This window comes from Petaurus breviceps, unplaced genomic scaffold, assembly GCF_028583685.1.
Source record: "Petaurus breviceps papuanus isolate PSGF00001 unplaced genomic scaffold, PetGlider_PUasm1.0 551, whole genome shotgun sequence".
Taxonomy (NCBI): Eukaryota; Metazoa; Chordata; class Mammalia; order Diprotodontia; family Petauridae; genus Petaurus; species Petaurus breviceps.
The window spans coordinates 26,888,438-26,915,151 of NW_027186372.1; the positions used below are offsets into that span (position 1 = coordinate 26,888,438).

At 38.9% G+C, this 26,714-nt stretch overlaps 1 protein-coding gene across 3 annotated transcripts in view; it reads right to left on the reverse strand.

The window, feature by feature from the left end:
* Nucleotides 1–26,714, reverse strand: part of SGCD (sarcoglycan delta) — a 562,593-nt gene that overhangs the window by 100,010 nt on the left and 435,869 nt on the right. For all 3 annotated transcript variants that reach the window (XM_069102511.1, XM_069102512.1, XM_069102510.1), the window contains one exon: nucleotides 7,987–8,059. In XM_069102511.1, the coding sequence (XP_068958612.1) occupies nucleotides 7,987–8,059 (73 nt within the window). The remainder of the gene's footprint in view (nucleotides 1–7,986; nucleotides 8,060–26,714) is intronic.

Here is a 26,714-nt window from a genome sequence, read left to right on the forward strand (position 1 = left end):
CTTGAAGCTCTATTTTACACAGAAAAATCCTATTGCTTCTTGATTTTGTCAGTGTGATTACTTCTCCTTCGGATATACACCATCTTTAACCGAGGTCATCAGGGTTAAGTGCCCAGGGTTATACAGCTGATGTTATACAGGGTTATACAGTCTGAGGCTGAATTTGAACTCAGGTCCTCTTGACTTTAGGACCAGTACCCTATCCACTGCACCACCTAGCTGTGCCTGATATGCATTTTCTAATTTGTGAGCTGGAAACCAGATAATCAACCTTATCAGAACCATTTTTTTTTGCTTTTTTGGGGGGGGGAAGGCAATTGGGGTTAAGTGACTTGCCCAAGGTCTCACGGCTATTTTTTTTTTTTTTTTGGTGCATGTTAAGTGTCTGAGGTCGGTTTTGAACTCAGGTCCTCCTGACTCCAGGGCCAGTGCTCTATTCAATTGCGCCACCTAATCACCCCCATCAGAACCATTTGTAAAGAAAGAGCAAAATGGCTTTGAATGGGGGTCTGGATTTTTTTTCCCTACAAATATTGTACATAAGCATTAGTTCATGGACTTTTAGATGCTCAAAAGCTGCTTTGTTTGTTTGTTTAGTCTCCCTCCTTATTTCTTGGTTTGTTCTGAGGGAATTGATGTTATTAAATAATTGAAGTGGTAAAATAATTACTTTATTCATTGTAACTGAGAGAGTGGCAATGTGCTAGACCAATAAAGGCTTGGGGCTTGTCTGCTGGATATTCCATTTCCAGGTTTCTTAGTAATTAGCAGGGACAATACAGGTAAATCTTAAAACCAAATCCTCAAAAATCTGACTCTGGATACTTATGGCTATTTGTCATTCAGTAGTTCCTGACTCTTTGTGACCCATTCTACCATAGCATACCAGGCCCTTTTGACCTGATGGGCTCATCTTCCAAAGTGGTGTCTTTTAACATTTTAATACCACCCATGGGGTTTCCTGGCAGTTAGGACCTGAAATAAGGAAGACTTATCAAATCTGGTCTCACACTTACTAGCATGTGACTCTGGGTAGGTCACTTAACCCTGTTTGCCTCAGTTACCTCATCTGGAAAATGAGCAGGAGAAGAAAATGGCAAACCACTCCAGTGTCTTTTCCAAGAAAAACCGAAATGGGGTCATGAAGAACATGACTGAAAATGACTGAACAGCAATGATAATGTGGTTTTCTTGGCAAAGATTCTGGAGTGGTTTGACATTTCCTTCTCTAGTTTTATGCAGGCAGGGGTTAAGTGACTTGCCCAGGGTCACACAGTTGGTAAGAGTCTGAGGTCAAATTTGAACTCCATTCTTTCTGACTCTGGGCCCAGTGCTCTATCCTCTGTGACACTTACCAACTCTCTAAAGACTACTATAGATTATGAATTAAGTGGTCCATTTCTTTGTTTAGGATCAATGACTATTAAGGGTCAGGAATATTTCTTTTGGTAAAGGTACTAGAACTTATTTTACAGATGAGGAAACTGAGGCAAACAGAGTTAAGGGGCTTATCCAGGGTTACCCAGCTACATAATGTCTGAGGCCAGATTTGAACACAGGAAGAGGAGTCTTTCTGATTTCAGACCCAGCACCCTACCCACTGCACCATCTAGCTGCCCCATATATTCACCTTTAAGAGTTTGCATTTTATTAGCATTTACTTGTTATTCAAGGTAAGTGCTTGTGTACAGCCTAGTTAGTGAGGGAAAACAAGCCCAGTCTCCTTCTTCATTAATTTGGAATAACATGTCATCATTAGTTTAGAATAATTCCACATATGGGGAATGTTAATAAACATCTCATAGGGAGAATGATGGGTGTAGGCTTTTGCATACTAAGCTACTTATCTAGGGAGATGCAGCAGTTTTTATTTTTAAAGTCAACTCTGAATTTATTTGTAAACATCTTAAGGAAGATTACTGATACAGTAAATCTGAAACGGAGAGCAATGAACCCAAGCTATCGCAGACCAGAACAGGACCAATTCTTTTAACTTACGGCCTAGGAAGGCAGTAAACATGGCTACTCCAAGATGAAATGCCAGAGGCCTTAAACTCTCTCAAATAATGACTCTCATTAAAATAAAATAAATAAAAAATCCCCACACATGCCAGCAAACAAGATTGAGTTTTGATGAAACAAGGAAACACAAGTTTAGCCAAGAGGGAAGCCCTTGGAAGGAGAGAGGGCAAGTTAATGTCTTCCTTGTTGTGATTGCTATTTGACCAAGGGAAGGACCTACAGATATTGGAAAAAAGACAGGGGAAAGATAGTGGTGTGAGAAACTTATCAGTGAACAAAACCTGGATGTGGTTCTTTAATCTGTTAACCTTTTCCATAATAACAAATACCATGTATAGGCCAAAACTATCCAGAGGGTGAAATGGGAACTCTCTCCTGTCTCCTCCCAAATTTAGACTTATTGCCTCTGACTGAGGGATACTGTGCTTGCTATATTTCATATCTTACCATATTTCTGTTGGATATATTTTTTCCACACTTATTTCAACATAGTGAATAGAGAGCTGAGCTTGAAGTCAGGCAGACCTGATTCAAATTTGGCCTTAGATGCTTACTAGCTGTGTGACCCTGAGCAAATCACTTGATCTTTCTTGGCCTCATTTTCTTTATCTGTAAAAGGGGGATAATAATAGGATCTACATTACAGGGTTGTTATGAGGATCAAATGAGATATATGCAAAATGATTTGCAAACCTTAAAGGCTATATAAATGCTATAGCTGTTGTCATTGTTAGATAGCATGTTGTAGTGGGTAGAAAGCCAGAGGAAGGAAACATGCATTTATTAAGTGCCTACAATGCCATATATACCAAACATGTTGTTAAGAACAAGAGTCTTGGGGCGGCTAGGTGGCTTAGTGAATAGAGCACCAGCCCTGGAGTCAGGAGGACCTGAATTCAAATCCGGACTTAGACACTTAACACAAAAATTAGCCGTGTGTCTTTGGGCAAGTCTTCACCCCCAACTGCCCTCCAAAAAGCAAAAAAAAAAGAGTTTTACAAATATCTCATTTGAACTTCACAATAATCCTATAAGGTGGGTACTATTATTATCCTTATTTTACAGTTGAAGAAACAGAGGCAGACAGAGGTTAAGTCACTTGCTCAGAGTCACACAGCTAGTTAGAATCTAAGGTTGAATTTGAACTCAGGTTTTCCTGACTTCAGGCCCAGAACTCTATCCACTGTGCCACCTAGCTGCCTCAGAATAAAGAAGATCTGGACTGACTGTCCATCTCTGACATACTGGCTCTGTGACTCTGAGTAAGTATTGGTGAAAGGCATAGTGTCCAATACCAGTAAACTCACAGGTCTGGACAATGTTAAAAAAAATCCACAAAAATCTTGAAAGATTGTGAGTCATTTTGGTTTAAACTGCATATAGAATGCAACTAGCATATAATCCTAGAATGTTTGAACTAGAAAGGTCCTCAGAGATCATCTAGTCCAAAGCTCTCACTGGAAACAAGCCCAGAGAAAGGAAGGAGATGTTAACTTTCCCAAGGTCCCCGACTAGCTGGTGGCATGACCCAGACTAGAATATTAGTCTCTGGATTTCTTCTCCATTGTTCATGATATTACACCATTCTGTCTCCTTCAGCAGAATCTCTCTGAATAGTGTAGCTGTCTTGGCTGTTTATGCCAATTCAGGGACAAGATATAGATTGTTCAGGCATCTTCCCAGTCAAATGAATTTCAGTTCTATGATGCCACAAATTGAGGCTGTTATTCTGCCAGTTTATTCTCCCTTCACTCAATATGCAAGGTTAAAGCTAATCAATAGTGCAATGGAATTGTGACAGTATTAAAATACTAGCATGGATACATCTGTAGGGGTCAGATTTTGCTAGTTAATGTGCTAGGGTTGAAAAAAAAAAGAACCTAATATAGAGAGCAATAGAATTTCTATTTTTAAAGGCAGATTCTAATTCAGAGCTTCCCTCAGAAATAATTCCAAAGCAAAGAACTTAGAACTTGAAGTTAAGATGAAGAAGCAATATAGTCTATCACTGGATTTGGCATTATGAGACCTGAGTTCAAAACAGAGTTCTAACACTTACTGCCCATGTGACGTTAGAGAATTCATTTTTCTAGGCTTCACTTTCCTCATTTGTAAAATGACCTTGAAAGTCTAGTTATAAATCTACAGTTGAAATGGAATATATTTAGCTTTGTTGTTGTTGTTTAGTCATTCAGTCATATCCTACTCTTTGTGACCCCATCTGGAGTTTTCTTGGCCGAGATACCAGAGTGGTTTGCCATTTTCTTCACCAGTTCATTTCCAGATGATGAAATTGAGATGAACCGGGTTAAGTGACTTGCCCACAGTGTAATGGTAATGGGAATTTGAAGATCTTCCCTGCTCCTTAATAAGCCTAAGGGAATTTGAAGACCTTCCCTGATTTGAAGATTCTCCCTGCCCCCTAACAGGCTGAATATAATCACATGGAGCATATGGTGCGAGGAGTTTGCTGAAGGGTGGAGCAGAGCCCACAGGAAGCTGGGAGTCAGAGCAGTTAGAGTTAGAGGGAGGAGAGGACATACCCAGGCAGACAGCTAGACTTGTGTGTGTTGTTTGTGGGTAGGCTAAAGGATGGTGTGGCTCTCTGCTGCATTGTGGTGTATTAACTTCTATGTTGCTATAATGGATCCGGCTTTCTGGTTTGGGGATTTAGCTTTCTGGTGTCTGAATGAATGTTTTGCTTCTGTCTTCTATATGAAGAGTCTTTTATATTTTGTGATTGAGAACTATGCCAGCATCTTTACAGTTGCTGTTGGCACTGTGAATATTGTGTTGGTGCTACACATGGTCACATAGCTAGTGTCTGAGGCCAAATTCAAACTCAGGTCTTCTTAAGTCTAGGTCAGGTGCTTTACCCACTATGCCAACTAGCTGCCCCTCACATTTAGCTAGTTCTAGCTCTAAAATCTATGATCCTACAAAGGCATTAAATTGCCATGTAGATATAATCTACCTCCTGGCTCAATCTTTGATGTGAACAGACTGCATTTACTAGGCACGACTAAGATAAGATGGTATTTATCATTACATTGCAAGGGAATGTGGCTCATTCCTGACTCAAGATCTATGTTTCATCCCTATCCCAGACTTTCATTACCTGTGTGACCCCAGGCAGGTAATTCAAGCTCCCTGGGCCTCAGTTTCTTCATCTGTAAAATGAGATGGTTGGACCCAGCGACTGTTAAGATGTCTTTCACCTCTATGTCTATGATTTTATTGAACCTACCAGGACTTCTTGATACAAGAAGGGATTTAGCATTACATTGCAAGGCAGTGTGATGTGTTAGAAAGAATGCTGGCCCTGGAGTTATGAACACCTTGGTTAAAATTCATCTTATGACACATATTGGCTATGTAAATCTTGGGGAATAGTTACTTAACCAATCAGTTCCTTTGGCACCTTTTTTAAGATGAAAAGCTTCAGAGCCATTGCTGATCTATATGGGTAGCAAAGGAAGAATTTCCTCTCTGGGTGTTCCCTCTACTAATGAGATCACAGGTTCAGGACCTAGCACTTTCCAAGAGGCGAATCAATATCTATTTCTTGTCCTTCAGCCCTTGAAGTAGGAAACTCCTGTGAATGACGAAAATATTTCTCAATTAACAAGAATCTTAAGTCAGTGTACACTGACTTGTAGGGGATGGGCCAGACACAGGAAAATCGCACGATGGAGAATTTTTTTTAAAAAGGTCACTTCTAGTTTATAAGTCAGGATTAGAACAGCTTCAACCTTGTTTCTTATAAATATAAGTCTTGGTTCATGGAAAACCAAGTTCTGAATGGCCAAAAGTTTTTTCAGTCATCTTCAGAATGCTCTACTTTCAAAATCAAAGAAGTATATTTTCTAGGATTTGTAAATATATACATATGCATACATGTGTATGAATATATACATATATGTGCATATATGTATATGCACACATATACACACATACTATCTGGGCACTTAGGTGGTGCTTTGGATCGAGTTCCAGACCTGGAGTGAAGAAGACTCTATCTTCTTGAATTCAAATCTGACCTCAGACACTTAGTAGCTGTGTGACCCTGGGCAAGTTACTCAACCCTGTTTGCATCAGTTTCCTCATTTGTAAAATGAGTTGGAGAAGGAAATGGCAAAGAACTCTAGTATCTTTGCCAAGAAAATCCCAAATGTGGTCATAAAAAGTTGAACACGACTGAAACAATCACACAAGAACACATGTACCATATCAAATACATAAAATGTATAGAAATTTTCTGTTAGTAATTGTTATCCAGAGCCCTTCTCCTCTCCCTTCATTCCTTGAGCCTTCTAGTCTGATTTCCTTAGAAAGGGCCTTTCTTTAGAGAACTCAATATGTTTTAGGGACAAACATCCTACCCAGTCCTAAGGAAGACTGAATTAAAGAATGAAGATCAGGTTATGCTTTACTTCTGGCTCCAAGAATCCCATTTCACTGGCATGGGCTATCATGGCATTAACTTGGTATGCTTTAAGGCTTCATTAGAGTCTTCCTGACCACAGTTTCTGCCCAAGATCCTTTTTCCAGCGACTTTTCTTGGGAGAGGGAGAAGAGATCTGGCCACATCCCTTTACCATGCTGAAAATGACCTCATTAAAAACCAATACAGCTTTCTTTATATTGTACTGTGTAATTCTGAAGCAATAGCTCCCCATGCCAGAGACCTTCCTAAATAAAGGACTCTCATTGCCCACCAATTATGTTCCTGCTTTAGTTCAATACATTTACATTCCTGGCCTGTAAATATTTATGAACACTAGGGATTTTTTCAGTTGCAATTTTTGTAATTCACACCAAACACCGAAAACACCTTTCTGTTTTGGGAAACACAGCACAAAGAAAACCTTAATTTGCTGGGAATTATCATATTATTATTTTCCAACATGACCGCTGCCACATTAGTGGGCATGTTACATTTAAATTGCTCCTTGGAAGGCTAGGTCTGCCTTGTACAATGCAAATAGATTTGTGTGTGGTTGCCTTCCACTAATGAAATGATATTATAGGTACACCTCATCTGGTATGTATGATACTTAAGGTGTTTTCTGATTAGCTTTAGTTAAAATTACCTCTTCAGAGATGAGGAGATCCAATTTTCCCTGAATGGGGCATGGGCATCTCTTGAGTGAACACTGTAGTGAAGCTGCTTCTATTAGATTAATTTATTTGCAGTCTTTTGAAAAATATTCTCTCCATGTTTATCCCCTTTACATATTGAGGTTCCTCTGTTTATATTTTAAAACAAAGAGGTCTTACAGTTCTACTATGTGGAAACGGAGTGTTTCAGGGAAAGTAGGCAATTTGACAGCCCCTCTTATGTCCAGCCAAATGCTGTTACCTGGATGCGGAATGATATTTTTTTCTCTACAAAAGGTTAATTTTATCACTGTTATGGCCCTTGGTGTCATCCCCATAGTCTTGAGGCTATCTCAGTCATAAAAGAATGAGTTATTACCTAACCAAAGATTTCCTATGTATCTCATTTCCAAGACTGTTGGTTTTGATCGGACGACCTGGGTTCAAATCTCAACTATGCTACTAACCTTTGGGCAAGTCATTCAACGTCTTCAGATTTCTGTTTTCTCATCTGGAAAACGAGGTTATTGAACTCTTTAAGATGACTCTTAGATGACCTCTAAGGGCCCATCCAGCTCTAAATTTATTATTCTATCACCCTCTGTTCTTTAACCAGGACTTCATTTCTCCTGGGCTCTTGATTATTGAGATATTGCTCCTAATTACCATTTTCTATTTGTTCCTCCTGCCCCATTCTATGACATTTCCTCTATGACATTTCTATTCACTCTTTGATATTTGCATTCAAAAGGAAACTCAGCTGGAAAATCAGTTGTCAGCCGGAAAAAAAATACAACTTAGATCATCTAATTGCAAGGACTTGTTGATTATGTGCATAGGTACAAACTAGATTGCAAAGATTACCTTAGTTCCTTGAAGGGTTCTGCTCTCACATTAGGTGTTTCTATAGATTTAGGGAACACTGTGCCTTCTGCTCCTGAAATAACAAGACAGAAAACAAAATGCTGTTAGTAGGGGGGCTGGTACATATCATTTGACTTTCTTTGTCATAAAAAATAAATGCCTGTAGAATGTCAAGTTTTGTTCAACTCTCCTCCACCCCATTTGGGGTTCTCTTGGCAGAGATACAAGAATGATTTTCCATTTCCTTCTCCAGTTCATTTTACAGATGAGGAACTGAGGCAAACAGGGTTGAGTGACTTGCCCAGGGTCACACAGCCAGGAAGTGTCTGAGGTCACATTTGAACTCAGGTCCTCCTGACTCCAGGCCTAGAGCTCTATCAGCTGTGTCACCTAACTGCCCTGTGGAATGTTTAGAGAAAAATAATTAAATCATACTTTGAATACCCATGTCTTTATCTATTAATTTGTTCTTCCCATGGATGCAGACTGCAAGCCTGCTAAACCTGAGCAATTTTGTGAGTTGCTGTGTTTTAAAGAGCCATCCCCTGGGAGCCAACTTGCTGGTGATAAGCTTTTTCCATCTTGGGGAGGACCTGCTAGACTTTAGTACTTTGCCGGCATAATCTTCAAGAGCCCAAGGTTGCCTCCATGCCATGGTGAGACATCAGGAAATCATATTAATGAAGGACTTAAGTCATGAGTACATGTAGATAGCAGTACTGACCAGAGCTTAAAATGTATATTTAAACTTCCATCACCCCTCTACGCAATCCACTTGCCCCACTTTCTCCTCATATCAATAAGATATAGTTGAAAGAAGCCTGAGTTGGGAATCAGAAGGTCTTGGCTCTAGTCTCACCCAGCTAACCACTGAATAGAGGTATAACCTTGGATAGGTCATTTCTTTTGCTTGTGACTATGAGGCGACTTTGAAAAAAGTTTTTTTTTTCTTCCTTTTTTTTTGTGATAGACTCTTATCTTATTCACTCTTTTATTTATCTATTTATTTGCCTTTTTTCCTACTAGTATCAGTGAAAATTGTCCAAAGAACAAATCGCATCTTAGTTTAAAAATAATACTTGGAAACAGTAGAGTCAGGCTCTGGCCCCTCATCAATAGCTGATAAGATTGGGGTCTAGAAATGTTTTGCAAACTGAGCTGTTAGAGTCCTGTTGGTATATTTTAAGTCACAAATCAGATAAGGACAGCTGCAGCTAATCAGTGCTGAGGAAGATGGTGGTGGGGGTGGGTAAGTAAAGGCCTGTCATGGTTACAGCACGACTGGAGTTTTTCAGCATGATCTAGGTAAAGAGATGCCCCTGGGCACATTCATTGACATAAGATGTTTTTCTATTTTTTCTAACTTTTCATAATTTATTATAATTTTACCTATCTGCGGAGTGGACTTTAAATACAAATAAATATCAGCTGATATTGCAATTTTATTTTGAAATAAAATTTTCATCCTTCTATCTCTTATATGTGCAAATGCATTGTGTCAGTTGCCATAGTTTGGTCCTTTGAGGTTTTTTAAAATTCCGATCCCTCTAGGGTTAAGTAAAATTTGACTTACTAGCCTCGGAAAGAGGGTTTTTTTTCCCCTTTAAAATTCATAAAGAATCACTTACCGTTCAAAGCTTTATACTTTGGGTATTAACATCAATCCCTTGGCCCAATCTCAATATTTAGCTCTTGACTTTACCGTCAGCTTTTATCTTTACAAGTTGTCAGCAACAGCTGCACCTCACTGTCCATGAAGGTTGCTATTATCTGATTGGTCCACTCTGAATTGTTTCCAAATCATTTAAGTTTAAGTTTATCACTATCAATCGCAATGGATGTCTGCTTTCCAATTAGTCAAGACAGTACCCTTAACTTATCAAAATAAGCACGTACCACCGTAGTGCTGGAGTGAAGTGTGTTGTGTCATTTTTAGTCATGTTCTACTCTTTGTTACCCCCTTTGGGTATGCCTTTTTGGCAGAGATCCTGTCATGTTTTGCTATTTCCTTCTCTACCTCATTTTACAGATGAGGAAACTGAGGCAAACAGGATTAAGTGACTTGTCCAGGGTCACACAGCTAATAAGTGTCTGAGATCATATTTGAATTCAGGAATAGGAGTCTTGCTGATTCCAGACTTGGCATTCTATCCACTGTGTCACCTAGCTGCCCTAGTAGTAGTATGGCTGGAGGCAGCAATAAAATGAATTCTGCTGTGTTTAGCATTTATGCACGTGTTTAAATTTCCAAAGTTTCTTTTTAGCCTTAGAATGGGTTGATTGTTCCCACTCACCATCACGATTTCAAATCCTGGCTTATAGGCAAAAACTGATGCTTCTAGGAAAATGAATTGATTTCATGACTTTTGTGCCACAGGGATTTATGCCTTTGATTCTGATTTGGCATTGGGAAGGAACACGTAAATAAAGGAAAGAAGTTTTGACTGGTTTAAAAAAAACATCAATTTATTGAATCATTATTAAAAAAAATTGCCAGTGGTCCCTCTGTCTTAATCTGGGGACTTAGACACTTTGATATTCAACCTTAAACCGTCCCTTACCTATGAGGAAAGGAATCCTTTAAAAACCTCAGAAAAGTAGAGTCAGTTATAATTCCTCATCAACTGATAATCCAATCCATGCCCTCTCCCCGGAAACAAAAATTCAAATTCACTGCTCCATGAAATGCTCTTTGGTTTAAACTGGCCTAATATTCTTCCCTTTGCTCCCATACCTAGAACTCCTAAGCATTTGTATTATTAACAAAGCTATATGTAGAAGATGGTTCTGTAGCCTTAGACTATTGATATAAAGCATTGACTTTGAAGTCTGAAGTCCTGGATTCAAATCCTGTCTCTGACACTTAGTATTTGTGTGACCTTAAGCAAAGTCACTCACCCTCCCTGGATCTTGGTTCCTTCTTCCATAAAATAAGGCAACTGATCTCAATGGCGTCTGAGGGCCTGTCTTCCTCTAGATACATGATTTCTATGCTAATCTCATGCTTTTTGAATATTTAAATGGTGAACTACTTGAGGGCAGAGGTAACAACTTTCTTTTTTGTATTCTTACAAGCATAAGCAAAGTTGTCTTTGGCATAGTGAGGGTAGGGAAACGGTAAATTTTTTCAACGATTTCTTAAAAATTACAAACAAATTTCTGAAATCACTTGGCTAAAAAACAGTGTATATTCTTTCCCATAAAAAGCCATTTCACATATGCGGCCTGATTCTCCTCTTTCATTGGGTGTAGGTGGGGATTAAGAAGAGGAATGAGTTTCTCAGGCACCGTGAGGAAAGTTGCCTCCTTTGGCCCCAGCTCACAGGCCTCCTTCTTTTCCAGGTCTGGTTCCTTTGTTAGAGTACAAGATAAACATCTCTCCTGCATTGGGTCCCCTGTGGCTACGGGTCGTATTATTTTTCAAGGTCGCTTAAAACATATATAGAGAAAAATACCCAGTAATGATGATGTTGGTAATAACACCTTGCTGTGTAGCATTTTTACCTTTTTCAAGTGCTTTTCAACCTATCATCACTTTCTTCTGACAATAGCCCTGTCAGCCACATAGGGCAGAGGTGATAATGTCCTTTTGACCGATAAAGAAACTGAGGCAGTAGCAGATAAGTAGAAAAGGACTTCGGTAAATGACTAATGATAAATAATGTGTGCCTGTTCAGCCCCATGTCGCCCCTTCACTGCAAGGTAGAATGGGAAAACTAAATATTATGCATTTTATATATTGATGTTTGCTAATCTTCTTCCCCTTGTGCCACCTCCCCCCAGCAATGGGGTTTTGAGAATCCAGGCTTATAATCTTGGGTAGAATCCATGCCCTGAAGTGCAGGGGCCCAGAAAAGCTTTCTGCATTTTCTTACAGCTATTCTTATTTCCTAGCTTAAGTTTGTCTTTGTCAGTAGTGTCTTTGCTGCCCTTTTCCTCTTTGTCCCAAGCTCATACCAATCTCTTCCTCCTTTTCCAGATGCCTACCTGATTTCATGTCATTAACACTTATTGAGTACTTAGTATGAACTAACCCATACTAATGTTATTGTCTGACAATTACAATATTTCACCACATAATCGTCACATATTTTATACCAATTTATTTTTCAAAAAAGTGGTGTGCAGTTATTATGTAAAGCTTTTTAAAAAATATGCCAGTATTACTTAAAAATCATTTATTACTAAACTGTCTTTGGTGCAAGATTAGGATGCACAGAATACTTGTGAATAGATGTTAAAATTGAACACTGGCAATGTGCCTAAGTACGTTGAGAATTCTAGGCTTGCAGTGCTCTAGAGATAAATGTGTATCCGTATGCCACTAGTGAATATATCGCTGCTCTGTTTACCTTTTAAGCTGTGTGACAAACAGAATTATACCATGTGATGATTACCTGATGAAAGGTTTACACCAATTTTTGGACTGAAAAAACAAAGCATGATGATTACGTGGTGAAAATATGGTACTTTGGAAGCTCTTGGAGGGAATAGACTGCTGCCACAGTGCCTAGATCATGAGTAGGTAGTTAATGATGGAGAACTAGAAATGAGGAGAAAGATTAGGACTATGTATGTAAGTCTCTGAGTTAACTATCTAGACAGGGCATCTGAACTCGTGGGAGATGAAGAGGTAACCTAGGGAGAGAGTATAGAGAGAAGAGATCAGAGCCTTGGGAAAGACCAACAGTTAAGAGGCTCAATGAGGAGAAGCCATTGTCCTGCAGGGCATGGGAAGAGGATTCATTTAGAAATCAAATAACACAGTGGGGACAAGAGAAGGGTGATATCCACCTTTGGGAGACTGAAAAGCAGTGCTCAGAGAGGTAGGAAGAGAAACAAAAGGGTGAGAGTTACATCACAAAAGTTGAGGGAAGAGAAGGTGGTTCTCAGGAAGAGGAGGTGGCTGAGAGTGCCAAAAACTGAAAAAAAGGTTAGAAGGAAAAGGACAGAAAAAAGATTGGTGACATTCTTGGAGAGTGCTTTTGGCAGGGAGATCAATGTGGAAGCTGGATTTCAAGTTGCCAAGAAGTGAATACATTATAAGGAAATGAAGGCAGCATATGATGTTGATTTTTTTCTACAAGATGGCAATGAAAGGAAATAGAGATATAGGATGATTGTGTGAGGAGATGGCAGGGTTACAGGAAGGCTTTTTAAGGGTGAGGAAGGCCTCATTACATTTGTAGGTAGTGGGAAAGAAGCCAAGAGATAGGTAGAGAGGCAGAAGATAAGCTGGGGTGAGCTGAGTGTAGGCTGAGCTGCAGCAGAAGGAAAGGGATGTGATCAAGGGCATAAGTGAAGCCTTGGCAAGGAGAAGGACCACTTTTTTCCTTAGGGAAATGACCATGGATTTCAGCGTGTGAAATAAGGGAGGTAGAACTGACAATCCCAATTTTCTCAGTACATAGAAGACTCTGGATAGAATGGCAAGAACTTGGACAGATAGTGAGACCTTGAGTCAGTTATTGAACTCCATCAGAAAGAAAGGAGAATGATCTGGAATCTAGTACTGCAGATGACTGCAAAAAAAATGCAAATGGTGATAAATCCTAATTTCTGCAAGACACCTTTCCTGGTCCCTTCTCCCCAGCCCTAATACCTATGCCTTCTCGTCTGGGATTATCTCCCATTTACTCCATATATTTCTTATCTGTACATAGTTGCTTGCATGTTGTTTCCCAGGTGCAAATATGAACTCTTTCAGGAAAGACTGCTTTTTCTTTTTCTTTGTATTCTTAGTGTTCAGCACAGTGCCTGGCACTTTTAGGGGTTACTAGGTGGTGCAGTGACTAGACCTGATTTCAAATGAAGCCTTAGACATGAGCTATTCCAATCCTAGACAAGGCACTTGACTACCTCTGTTTCTGTATTTGTAAAAAAGGGGATAATAATAAAACCTACCTTCTAGGGATGTTGTGAGGATGAAAAATAATATTTGTGAAGTACTTTATAAGCCTTAAAGCGCAATATATAAATGTTAGCTATTATTATTAAACAAGTGCTTAATAAATGTTTGTTTACAATGCAGGGATAAATTGGACATCAGAGGAACAGAAGCAGTGAAATGATGACAGCAGAGTTTGGGTGAGGAGCTGGCAGTGAGAATATGCTGACTTCCTCCTGGTGTATTGTAGCATTAGGCATGAGATGAGGGGCAACTGGGGCTGCCAGCAATGCAGTATCATTCAGAGATAGGATTTCCTGAATACAAGATCATGAAAAGAGTCTGAGATGAAACTATGGGGGGGGGTTTCTCCATGACTTTGCCAATAAGAAGGTTAGGGCCACAGGATGATAGGAGAGGGCAGGAGTAAAGGAACTTACCACTGAACATGATGGGAAGGAGATTGTGGGGAGTGGTAGCAAAAATCACTCATTTAGCTTTTATATGCTATTTCCCATCAGCTAATTCCTAAGATGGCCAAGGGAAGAAACTGAGTTCCACCTTACCCAGAATCCCCCCAGCACTAGTGCAACATCAGTGTACATGGTTGATGAGAATGTGCTAGAGAACACCTTGGTTCCTCCTGTGAAGCCCCATGGATCAGAGGATAACCCAATCGATGGAGTGCCAGGTTTTACCCTCGTAGACTGCTCTCGAGGGATCCTGATCTTCCTAGTAACTCATTTGCTCCACTATAAAACAAAACCAAGGCCTCGAATTCACTTCTAATTAGCTGTCACTTCAGTGTGTCTTTTGAACATGATTTTATATTTCCTATCTCATTAGGTTTTTATGAGTCTCTAAAACAGCAATACTACACAACAAATGACTGGAATCTCCCCTTCTGTGGGCCCAACGTGCTCCAGTGATGGAGCTGCTACTTGGGCATCACGAGGATGCCCAAGGGTAGCTGGAAGAGGAAGCACTGATGAGGACCGACTGCCCCAAGGATGAACCTGCTTGTCCCTTCTTGGAAGTCACTTCTGGGCAACTAAACCATACTAGTTTCAGGTGCTTGGGGTATCAGGCTAAGAGGTGCTGGGTGAATATTCCTCAAGGGTCTAATGATGACATGAGACTCTTCCACAGAATAAAAACATCTGAGCTCTTAGCTCCCCGATGAGATGTAAAGAAACAAGGAAATGCAGGATCTCAGGGGAGAAGAGGATAGCATAAGCTGCCTAGGCCATCCCAATCCCCTTCAGAGTGTCCATGATAAGTGCTCATCCAGTATCTGTTAGGAGACTTCAGCAGGGGAACCCACCTCCTCTTGACGGACAGCTCTAAATGTTACAGTTTTTCTTTACATTAACCTTAAATCTTTGTTATTGATGTTCAGTCATTTCCTTTGTGTCTGACTCTTCACGACCCCATCTAGGGTTTTCTTGGCAATGATACTGGAGTGGTTTGCCATTTCCTTCTCCTGATCATTTTATAGATGAGGGAACTGAGGCAAATGGGGTTAAGTGAATTTCTCAGGGTCAAAGAGCTAGTAAGTGTCTGAGGCTGAATTTGAACTTGGGTCTACCTGACTCGAGACCCAACACACTATCCACTGTGCCACCTACCTTCCCTAGTATACAGTAGACATTTAATAAATGCCTGTTGACTGATTGGTTAAAAAAAGGACTACAGGATCTCAGGGTGGGAGAGGATGGTAGAGGCTACCTAGTCCATCCTGAATCTGAAGCATCCCTTTAAACATCCATAATAAGTGTTCATTCAATATTTGTTAGGAAACTTTAGCAGGAAAACCCACCACCTCTGGAGGAAGTCCTTTCTCCTTTTGGAGAGCTCTAAATGTTAGGAAGTTTTATTTTACATCACCCTTAAATCTTTGTTGTTGTTGTTCAATCATTTGTGATCTCATTTGGGGTTTGCCATTTCCTTTGCTAGCTTATTTTACAGATGAGAAAACTGAGGCAAAGGGTGACTTTCCCAGGGTCATACAGCTAGTAAGTGCCTGAGGCTGAACCTGAACTGAGGTCCTCCTGTCTCCAAGCCCAGTGCTCTATCCACTGAGCCACCTCACTGCCCAAACCATTCTTTCACTTTCATGACTGCTCCTAGTTCTGTCCACTGAGATCAAGCAGAAAAAGTCTGGATTCTTATTCATATATTGTCCTTCTAAATTTTTGAAGCTACCTATAATATATCCCCCAAATTCTCCCTTATTCATGTTAAACAATCCCACCCCCCTCATCTGTTCCTTATATAGAGTGATCTCAAAATGATTAACCATCTGAGTAGCATTCCTTGGTCTAGATCAGGGCTTCTTAAACTGTGGGTTGGGGCTGTGACTCACATTTTAAGAAACGCTGAAGGGGTTGCCAGTGGAAAAAATTTAAGAAGGCCTGGTCTAGATGCTCTGTATCTTTTCATTGCCTTCACTATCTGATTGTAAGCTCTTTGAGGGCAGGGACTGTCTTTTCCTCTTATTATATCTTTAGCACTTAGCACAATGCTGGCAAATGGTAGGAGCTTAATAAAATTTGATGGACCATTGAATGATCTCAGATGTAGCAACAATAACTGGACATGATACTCTAGATATGATCTGAGTTGGCTGACTACTCTGCTTTAATCATTCATCACAGTTTACCTGGCCCTCCCCTAGCATTCCATTTTCCTATTTGTACTGTGCCTGTGCTTGGTTCTTTAAGGGTCTTGGCTCTGAGACAGAAAACTTTTTAGCCAATCTGTCAAAAGGCACCAGAAGATTGATTTCTCACCTTGTCCTCTGTTGCTCTGGGTGGGTGTAATCTCTTCCATTCATTGACCCTTTTATTGAGTATGAAATAAAAAAAAAAACAGTTCTATAAACTTAAATAACGCTTCTTGTTAAATCCCAAATTATATCTCTTTTAAAATGACTCACATTGACTTCAAAATGTTCATGTTTCTTAAAACTAACCAAAACGTATCAGTTTCCTTGAAACAATAAAGTAAGAATGTCAGAGCTGGAAGGGACTTAAGAGATCATTTATTCTAACCCACTCAATTTACAGAAGAGAAAACTAAGGCCCAGAGAAGGAAAATGATTTAGCTAAGGTGGTTTAGAAAGTTAGATGGTATAGTACTTTATAATGTTTATTTTTTTCACCTTTTCCCAGTGTCCAGCCCACAGTTGACCACCATCCTATAAGCTGCATTTCCTCATTTCATACAGTCTCTATTCTGAGGTAATAAATAATCCTCATTTTTATTATTTCAAAGAGGCTTCTATTAAAACCATACCTACTGATTCCCTCTTTTGACACTATGTAATTTACTGGCAATAAATGTTCATAAACAGTTTGAGTGAAAAATCCATAAAGCCATTTCAGCTTTATTTTAAGTTCCATTTAATGTCCCTCAAAAATGATTTCATCAATGTGTTTCCATTAGCTGGTTCTTTGCCCAATAACTTAATTCCACACGATCAATCAGGAACTTATAAAGCATGTGACAGGATCTATCTAAAGTGTTTTGAATCACCGTAAAGATCTGCTCAATAGCTCTTTCCCCTACTGGCACAGGTGGGGGGTAAACTTGTCAAAAGACCTCAGGTGCACTCAGTCACCATGGTAACAAGAAGCTGGTTTCTCCTGTCAGGAAAGAGATGGTTCCAGTTTGGAACTTGATTTCAGAGATGTTTCCTCCTTGAGACACTTAGGAGCAAGGGGATGGAAAGAGTAATTAAGTGTAGAAAAAGGAAAAGATTGGAATTCAGAGCCTATTTCTAATGAATATTTTGTTCCCTCTTAGTCTCCGCTTCTTCTTCTGTAAAATTAGAGGGTTATCTTTTTTATGGTAGCAAAAAAAAAAAAACAACCCAAAACCAAAACAAAACAACAGAATGAATATGAGTGCCCACAGATTGGGGAATGGCTGAACAAAATGTGATATATGAATACAATGGAGATAATTATTCCATGAGAAGCAATAATTATGAGGAATTCAGAGAAACTTCAGAAGACTTGTTTGATCTGATATAGAGCAAAGAAGGTAGAACCAAGAGAAAGGTATAAATAATGATGTTAATGGAAACAACACTGAAAGGTAGCCCAGATCATATCAATTGCAATCGATCTTGGATAAATGATCAAACACAATTCCTTCCTCCTTATAGAGAGATGAAGGAGTATGGGAAGAAAATATTATGTAAATTTTTGGTGGCTTTTGCTTAACTTTTCATTTTTTACAAGGTAGAATCCAATTGGGGATGGTATATTGGGAAATGATTATGTATAAAAAATAATTAGTCAAAAAATTAACTGAAGAGACTGAAATAGAGTATTTCTAAGGTTTTTATTTTTCTAGTATAGTGAAAAAAGTACTGAACTCTGTGTCAGAAGACTGCATGGAGTTCAAATCCCAGTTTTGCTCCTTATTGTGGAACTTTGAAGTAATTATCCTCTTTGTGACTTGATTCCCTAATTGTGAAGTAAGAAAGTTGAAGTCAATGACCTTTAATTCTAAATCTATGACCCTAGAGTCTTATGATCCAAAATTCAAGTCCTGTGTGATCCTGGCTGTGGCTCCCTAATATCTGAATTATTTCTTTCTGACCACTTGCAGTGTTTTCCCTTTACCTGATAGTTCTATAATTTGTTTGTAATGTTCCTTGGAGTTTTTATTTTGAGATTTCCTTCCTGAGGTGATTGGTGGATTCTCTCAATGCCTATTTTGCCTTCTAGTTTCAGGACATCAGGGCAGTTTTCCTTGATCATTTCTTAAAAGTGCTATCCAGGTTCTTCTTTTGATTTTGTTTTTCAAGTAGTCTAATTACTGACATTATCTCCCCTAGATCTATTTCCAGGTCAGTTGTTTTCTAATGAGCTATTTTACATTTTCTTCTATTTTTTTACATTCTTTTGAATTTGTTTGATTGATTCTTGATGTCTCACAGAGTCATTAGCTTCCACTTACCCAATTCTAAATTTTAAGGAGTTGTTTTTTTCAGTGGATTTTTGTATTTCCTTTTCCATTTGGCCAATTCTACTTTTTAAGCAGTTGTTTTATTTTACAAAGTTGCTGACTCTTTTCAATTCTCTTGCATGATTATCATTTCTTTTCCAAATTTTCCTTCTACCTTTCTTAAATGATTTTTATATTCCTTTTTGAGCTCTTCCATGAGTTCTTTCTGGGCTTGAGACCCATTCCTATTTTTCTTTGGGGTTTTGCCCATATGTATTTCAACATCGTTGTCCCCTTCTGAGTTTGTGTCTCAATCTTCCCTATCACCCTTATAACACTTTATGGTCATATTCTTCTTGTTGTTGGTTTTTGATATTTTTTGGACTTTTAACTTTCTTTTAAATTTGAGCTCTGCTCCCAGGATGGAAGGGGCACTGTCTCAGGATTCTTGTGCAAGTAGCTGCAGGTTCTTTCTATTTACCTGGTGCTACACTGGTGTTGCCCTGAAGACCATGGGGAACCCTCATGTCTGGTGCTGTGCTGAAAGGGTGGGGGTTTGGGTTAGCTGGCCCTGCCTGAGGCCATAGAGGTCTAGCAGCTTACCCTGTGCTAAGTTGGGGTCCTAGTGGGGGTGTCTGGAGTGTACTGAGGCCAGTGGGGTGTTTCTGCATCTCCCTAGGGACACATTGAAGCATTTGGTGGTCTGACCTCTGGTGCCTTTCTGTTTGTCCAGGGCTATGCTGAAGCACATGACAGATTCTCAGAGATAGAGTTTGCCCATTCTCCTGGCCATGATAAGGCATGTGGGGTGCCCTGGTTATTGGCCTTTGCCTGTTGTCCACACTGAGGTTCAGCATCTCCTGCTGATTTGCTGAGGTGGGGCTTGTTGATGGCTTACTGGGATGCTTCCTTTCCTGGACAGCACTCCCCTTTTACCTGAGACAGACCTTTCTTGTCCATCTTTTGAGTTTCTGGGGTTAAAATATTGTTTTACCTGTCTTTTTGCTGTTTTTCCTGTTAAAGGGTTTGTTTTTGGGTGCTCTTTTATGGTTGTTTGGAGGTGAATATGAGAGAGTTAGAGTGATTTACTGCTTACTCCATCATCTTGGCTCCTAGAAGTGCTTGTTGAGTTTTGAGAATCATGTGGACTTAAGATTAGGATGGTGGCATCAAAGATTATAGAGGAACTCAGCTAACTCTCATGTACCCCACTAATGATCTAAAAAGGCATCACCACATCAAATGATGAACAAAAAAATCCAGAGCTAAACAACTAATCTCCTTCATCCAGCCCAAGACTGAAAAAAAAAAGACTTAGTTGCTACAAAATCTGGAAAAGTGAGGGAGGTTACAGAGACTGTCCCTGGCACAAAGTTTGAAATAAAAAACTAAGGCTGAAGATATGATTAAATACAAGAAAACACCAATCATTTGAAGGCCTATTACAGGTTCAGAGATGATGAAGTGCAAATGTAGAAGACAAGAATTTCTCTGTGATAAATGCAAGCAGAACCTCAAAGATAAAAATTGTATGGACACAAAGGTTATAAGACTATTTTGAAGAAACAGGACACATGATAAAACATGGAATTTTAAGTGAAATAAGAACTTGGGAGGAAAAATTGGAAGTAGAATAAATAGTTTGGAAAAGAAGGTGAAAAATCTTGTTCAAGTAATGGACCCCTGAGCACAGACCAAATAGAACTCAATAACTTCATAAAGAATAGGAAATATCAGAACAAAGAAATATAATTGGAAAAAACAGAAAATGTATCTACTATCAAAAATAACTTACTTGGAAAATGAGCCAAAGAGAGAGAATTTAAAAATCATCAGAGTCCCAGAAAACATAACAAAACAAAAATTGGATACCATATTTCTAGTAATAACAAATAAATACTCTCCAGTTTTATTAGAACCAGAGAACAGTGTGAAAATATAAAGAATACAAGAATAATTTCCTGAAACCCCTAACTAGAAAATCACAAAAAATATAATATCCCAAATCAAGAAGTTTTAAGTCAGGGAAAAAAAACATTTTAAGCAACTAGAAAGATTCAAGTATGAAGGAACCACAGGCAAAATGACAAAGATTTGGTAATGACTATTATTGTAGACAGAAAATCTTGGAATAAGTACTCCAAAAAGCAAAGATAAAGGCTTCCTGCCAAGATTAAGTTACCCTGGATGACTGAGTATAACCCTATAGGAAAGAAATGGATATTTAATGGAATAGAGGAATTTCAAGTATTCCTGATGAAAAGACAAAGTTGAATAGAAACTTTCAAATACAAATATGGTAGTCAAATGAAAAAGGTAAAGAATTGTTTGTAATTAGAAGGAACTAAAGGAAATGAACTGCTTTCATTCTAATTTAGGAAGAAAAAATAAGAGTCAATTCAGAATTATAAAGACTTCAAAGATTTAAAGCATGCTGAATCAAATGAACAGAAGAAATGGAAGTGGTTTTGTTCTGTTTTGATAATCTTAAGAGAAGAAGGTAAAGTAATGAGGAAAAATAAAGGGAACACACTAGAGAAGAAATAAAGATAAAGGTGGGTGAAACTTACTAAATCATAATTTGGATATACAATGAGAAGAGTATATGAACATGGAGAAAGGTGTTGGGAAAAGGGAAGAAAGGTAACAGAATGGAGTTGCTTTGCTTCAATTACAGGTCACTAACGTTGATCATATTCCTTATCTTTTCCCACCCTCTTCTTTGTAAAGAAATGTGGGGGGGCAGAGAGGCAGGGGAAGCATAAGATGATATGCTAGAAGCAAATGTATAATAAGCAATCATCAGATTGAATGTAAATAGGATGAAATTGCCCATAAAGTAGAAAAGAACAACATAATGGAGTAGAATGTAGAATCTAAGAAATTTTAGAAATATATTTGAAACCTAGAAAATCACATATAGTGAAAATTAGGGACTAGGGAAGACTTTATCATACATCAAGTAAACTAGAAAAAGTAAGGGTATTTACCTTGATTACAGCAAAGGCAACAGTAAAAAAAATAGATATGGTTTTAAGAAATAAACAGGGAAACTACATCATATTTAAAGGTACTACAGAAAATGAAATACTGTTAATATTTAACATATATGCACCAAATAACATAGCATCTAAGTACTTAAATAAAAAGTTAATCAAATTATAGTGAGAAATAGATAGTGAAATTATAGTATTTAGGGACCTCAGTGTGCCTCTCTCAGTTCTAGACAATAAATAAATGAATAAATAATAAAAAAGAAAGAAGGACCTAAAAAATAACTTTGGGAAATATAAATATGACAAACTCTTATGTTTATTAAATAGGAATAGAAAGGAATATACAATTTCTCTTTTTGATATGGCACCTTTTCGAAAATTAAGCATGTCTAGGATATAGAAACCTTCAAGCAAATTCAGAAAAGCAGCAATAATAAACACTTTCTATATTGGCCACAATGCAACAAAATCATAGTCAATAAAGGGATTTCAAAGAAAGGATTCAAAATTAAATGAAGACTAGCTCTTCATTTATTGTTTATTATGATATATGGTATAATTTCAGGAATGTTTGCATTTAAATTGGGGAGTTATATACTCATAGAACCCCAGAACTGCAAAGGACTCAGTGCTAATTGAATCTCCTTTGCACTATCTATCAAAAATGGCAAATCTAACCTGTTTAAAATGTTTCTAGTGATGGTCTAGTGGTATCTCATTCCCCGCAGGGTCTCTTATCCCATTCAGTGAGAATAGACCACTAAGATTCTAGGGAATGAATGTATTTGAGAAATGAAGGAATCCTAGAGATCATTTAGTCTAGCTTTCTCCGCTGCCCCTCCCCCCCTCCCAGATGGAACCTAGATCACACTTGATGGGATAAAGGACACTATGGGGAATGAAAAACTACTAAGTTGTCACCAGCCATATTCAAGTCTTACCTCCGAAGCACAGAGGCTATGAAAACCCAGGCAAGCCATTTAATGTCCCAGCATCCCAGGAGCATTTCTAAGAGTGAGTTTCATGGCAAGCTATACTGGTAGAAGGATTTTTCTCACCAGGAATTCCCCAAATGCAGATTCAGTCAAAACAAAAATAAAAATGATCCAAAGATAAATGTTACAAGTGTAATGGCTGCTATGGAGAGCTTATACTTTCTGAATAAAACATTATTTTCTAGATGCAAAATATAGAAGAAAGATCAGCTATGGAGTTAATTAAACCAGTCAAAGTAGAAGACACCATTGTAAGCTTTACATTAATGACAAAAATAACTCAAATTTATATGTGATGTCCCCAAAATCTTAGTGCAGTTCTAAGCTATTAAAGTTTAAAACCTCACTTGGACTTTTAGGGTGTCCTTTATGTTAATTACTTTTTGGTTTACAACATGATTCAGATAGAAGGTCTCATTTGTTCCTCAAAGCAACACTGTATTATTATCCTTGCTTTACTGATGAGAGAACTAGATACAATAAAGAAGAAGTAACTTGACCTCAAGGCCTGTCATTTTGAAAGTGCTAGAGCTGAGTTTCAAACCCTGGCATTTTGAATTCCAATCCAGTGCCTACTGTGGGGCTTCTTACAATCCTTGGATCTATGGTATTTACCAACACACTGGGCTCAAAGAAGATAATAAGACCATAAGAGATGGAGCTGGAATAGATTTCAGAGGTCATCAGCTGTACCCCTTTGTCTTATAGATGAGCAAATTGATGTTCACAGAGATTTAAGTGACTTGTCCAAGATCACACAGAAGGACCATGAGACAGATCTGTGATTAAAATCCAGTTCTCAATCACTCCACTCTAGTTCCCCCAAATAGCAACAAACTCTGATTAACGGCAACACTTGGGAGAGGGGATCTTGTTGAACTGAGCTGCAATCCCCTAAAAATATTTTTCTTTTCCTTTCAACATCTGTTGCTGAATTTTTTTTTCCCTAAATAATGAATTCTGCTTTTCTAGCTATGGAAGTACAAGCTAGTGGCCACATTAGCAGGTTTTGTTTTCATCGATGCACCTGCTGTGGGGTTTGGCTCATCATTCTGACTTTCTGGCAGAATAGAATGTCAATGGTCTAAGAGACCAGGCTGAATGTAGCGATACCAGGGCCTAGGAGACAGTGTGGTGCAGGGAAAGAGCATTGGGTTAGGAATAAGAGGACTTGGGTTCAAATTCCATTCTATTCTTTATTTAGCCTCTGCCTCTATAAGCAAGTCACTAAATGTTTGAGAATATGTGTCCTTATTTGCAAAATGAGGGATTGGCTTAGATGACAGCTCAGGTCTTTCAGGCTCTTAATCTATGATCCTATGACCCTCCCCTGGTGTTGATCATATTTATTTTGACTATATCTTAAAAATCAATTTATTTTCTCCATTTGCTTTTTTCCCTCAACATGAATTACGGTAAAAAAGAAATCACTTAAAGGTGTCAGGTTTCAGTTAAATTAGGTTTAGTGAATTAACCTATTAGGATACCCACTTTATCCAAATTTTAGGCTAGCATTTGGTAAATAAACTTGCAGGAATAGTGCATATCAAAGAGAACGAATCAGTTTCTGAAAACCTTGGTAGGCTGGAGCAACAGACAGATGCTAGATAGATAGTAACTTCTTTCAGGCAAAGTCACTCACAACAGTTAAATCCTATTGAGGCTCCCCGGGCTACATTTGTTGTCATTCTGAGTCGTTTCTAGGAGACGTACTTAATGTTTTCTTTTTTAGAAATTAGAACATTTTCCTAACTGAAAAGTCAGCTATAACACTCTGTACTTTGTGCTTCTCAACCAGTTGATAGAAACCCTGTCACATTGTCAGAATCAAGCCACATGTCAGTTTTGCATTTCTGTGCACAGCAAAATGCCCAGGAGCTTTAAGACTCATGTCTAGCAATGTCCCGGCTGGAGGAGAAGAGACAAGGAGTTAATTAAGCAAACTCTCCTCCAACAACCAATAGAATAGAACTCATACTTGGTATATTATTAAACCAAAACAAACCCAGTGAAAAGAATCATTCAAGCAGTAAGCAACCTCATTTCAGGTGAATGCAGTTTCATTATTTTCAAGAGTAAATAAAACTCTACAGTGTAACGAAAATAACTTTCCAATCACTGAAAGGTGCCTTGACTACTTTATTATGATAAAAGCATCCCTGAAGAAGCCAAGCCAGGATTCTACAAAGCAACACTGATCATCTAAAAGGGTTTCAGGACATGAAAATCATTGAACTGGGCACAGAGCCCTCTTCATAACCTGGCCCCTTCCTACCTTTTCCTTCTCTTACATTCTACTCCCTTCTAAGCATTCTACAATAAAGCGTCACCGGCCTTGCAGCTGCTCAAACACAGCACCTTCTCTCCCATTTTTGCAGCTTTGCATAGGCTTTTCTCCATGCCTGGAATGTTCTGCCTCCTTATCTATACCTTTTGGTTTCTTTGTCTTCCTTCAAAACTTCCTTCAAAATTCTGATGTTAACAGCCTTGGTTGGAGGCAGGCTTTTCCCAGTCCTTAGCACTTTTCCTCCTCAGATTCCGTTCTATTTAATATGAACATGATGGGGTGCTCGGGCCCCAGACCTAAGATCATGTCTCTGGAAATCTCCCAATTTCTCAGTAGGCCCCTGCCCTGTAAGAAAATTTTCTCTTGTTGCAGAATACATTCTCTTATCAGACAAACACAGGGATGCCTGGCCCAAGGATTTTTGTGCCTGGTTGGCCCAGGGACTCTTCCTTGTGTCAGATCCCCAAGGTTCATGCTTCTGACAACTACCTCACCATGTGGTATCAATAAAATTATCTCTGCAGACTCCCTGCATTTTCCCATTCGTAGGTCACAGGCGCCTGCTCCCAAAAGATACCTGGACCCCTAGATTTTCTAATTAGAATCCTTGGCATCCTTTGCCATATAAGCCCCAGCATATCCTCACTATCTAGCAGGTTCCCTAAGGATCTTTGCCTGCTTCTCCCAAGCATTACAATTAACTTTTTGCCACTTGACTAAGAGAAGGCTTTAGTGTGTGAATTCATTCATGGTGACTGTGCCTTGGCATTTTTGGAGCCCAAGCACCCCAAACTCCTTCAAACACATCTGAAAGGTATGGTGAATTAGAAGGTGAATTCCTTGATGGCAGAACTATTTTTTCCCTTCTTTGTATCTGCAATCCTTAATGCAATGTTTGGTCAGATGAGGAAACTGAGGCAAGCAGAGGTTAAGTGACTTGCTCAGGGTCATACAGCTGGTGAGTATCTGAAGTTGGATTTGAACTCAGGTCTTTCTGACTCCTAGTCTAGCGCTTTATCCACTGTGCCACCTAAGTTCCATTCCAGGAAAATGGAAGCCATAGTATTTTGCTTTGGTCAGACCATGGCTGGACTGCTATACTCAGTTTGGGGCAGCACAATTCATAAAGAGCCTTATATAAACCTCTGAGTAACCAAAAGAAGGCAACCAGGATGATGAACAGCCTCCAGATCATGGCGCATAAGACTGATGTGGAAAGACTTCTGGATTTGGAATCAGAGACTTTTGGTTTGTGTCCTAACTCTGTCACTTACAACCCATGTGGCCTTGGGCAAGACATCGAGCACCTTTGAACCCCAGGTCCTCGTCTGTAAAGTGAAGGAGTTGGATGAGATGCCCTCTAAGGTCCTTTCCTCTTCTAAATTAATGATCATGTAATCCTATGATTTAGGAATGTTTAGGTTGGAGATGACTTATGGGAGACATGATAGCTATCCTTGAGCATATGAAAGGCTGTAACAAAAGGAGGAATCTCCTCTACTCTAGCGGCCTGTAACAGAAATGGGAATTTGAAGACCTTCCCTGCTTTGAAAGTACACTGAAAATAAACCCTAATCTGTCTTCTATATGGAGAGTCTGTTATA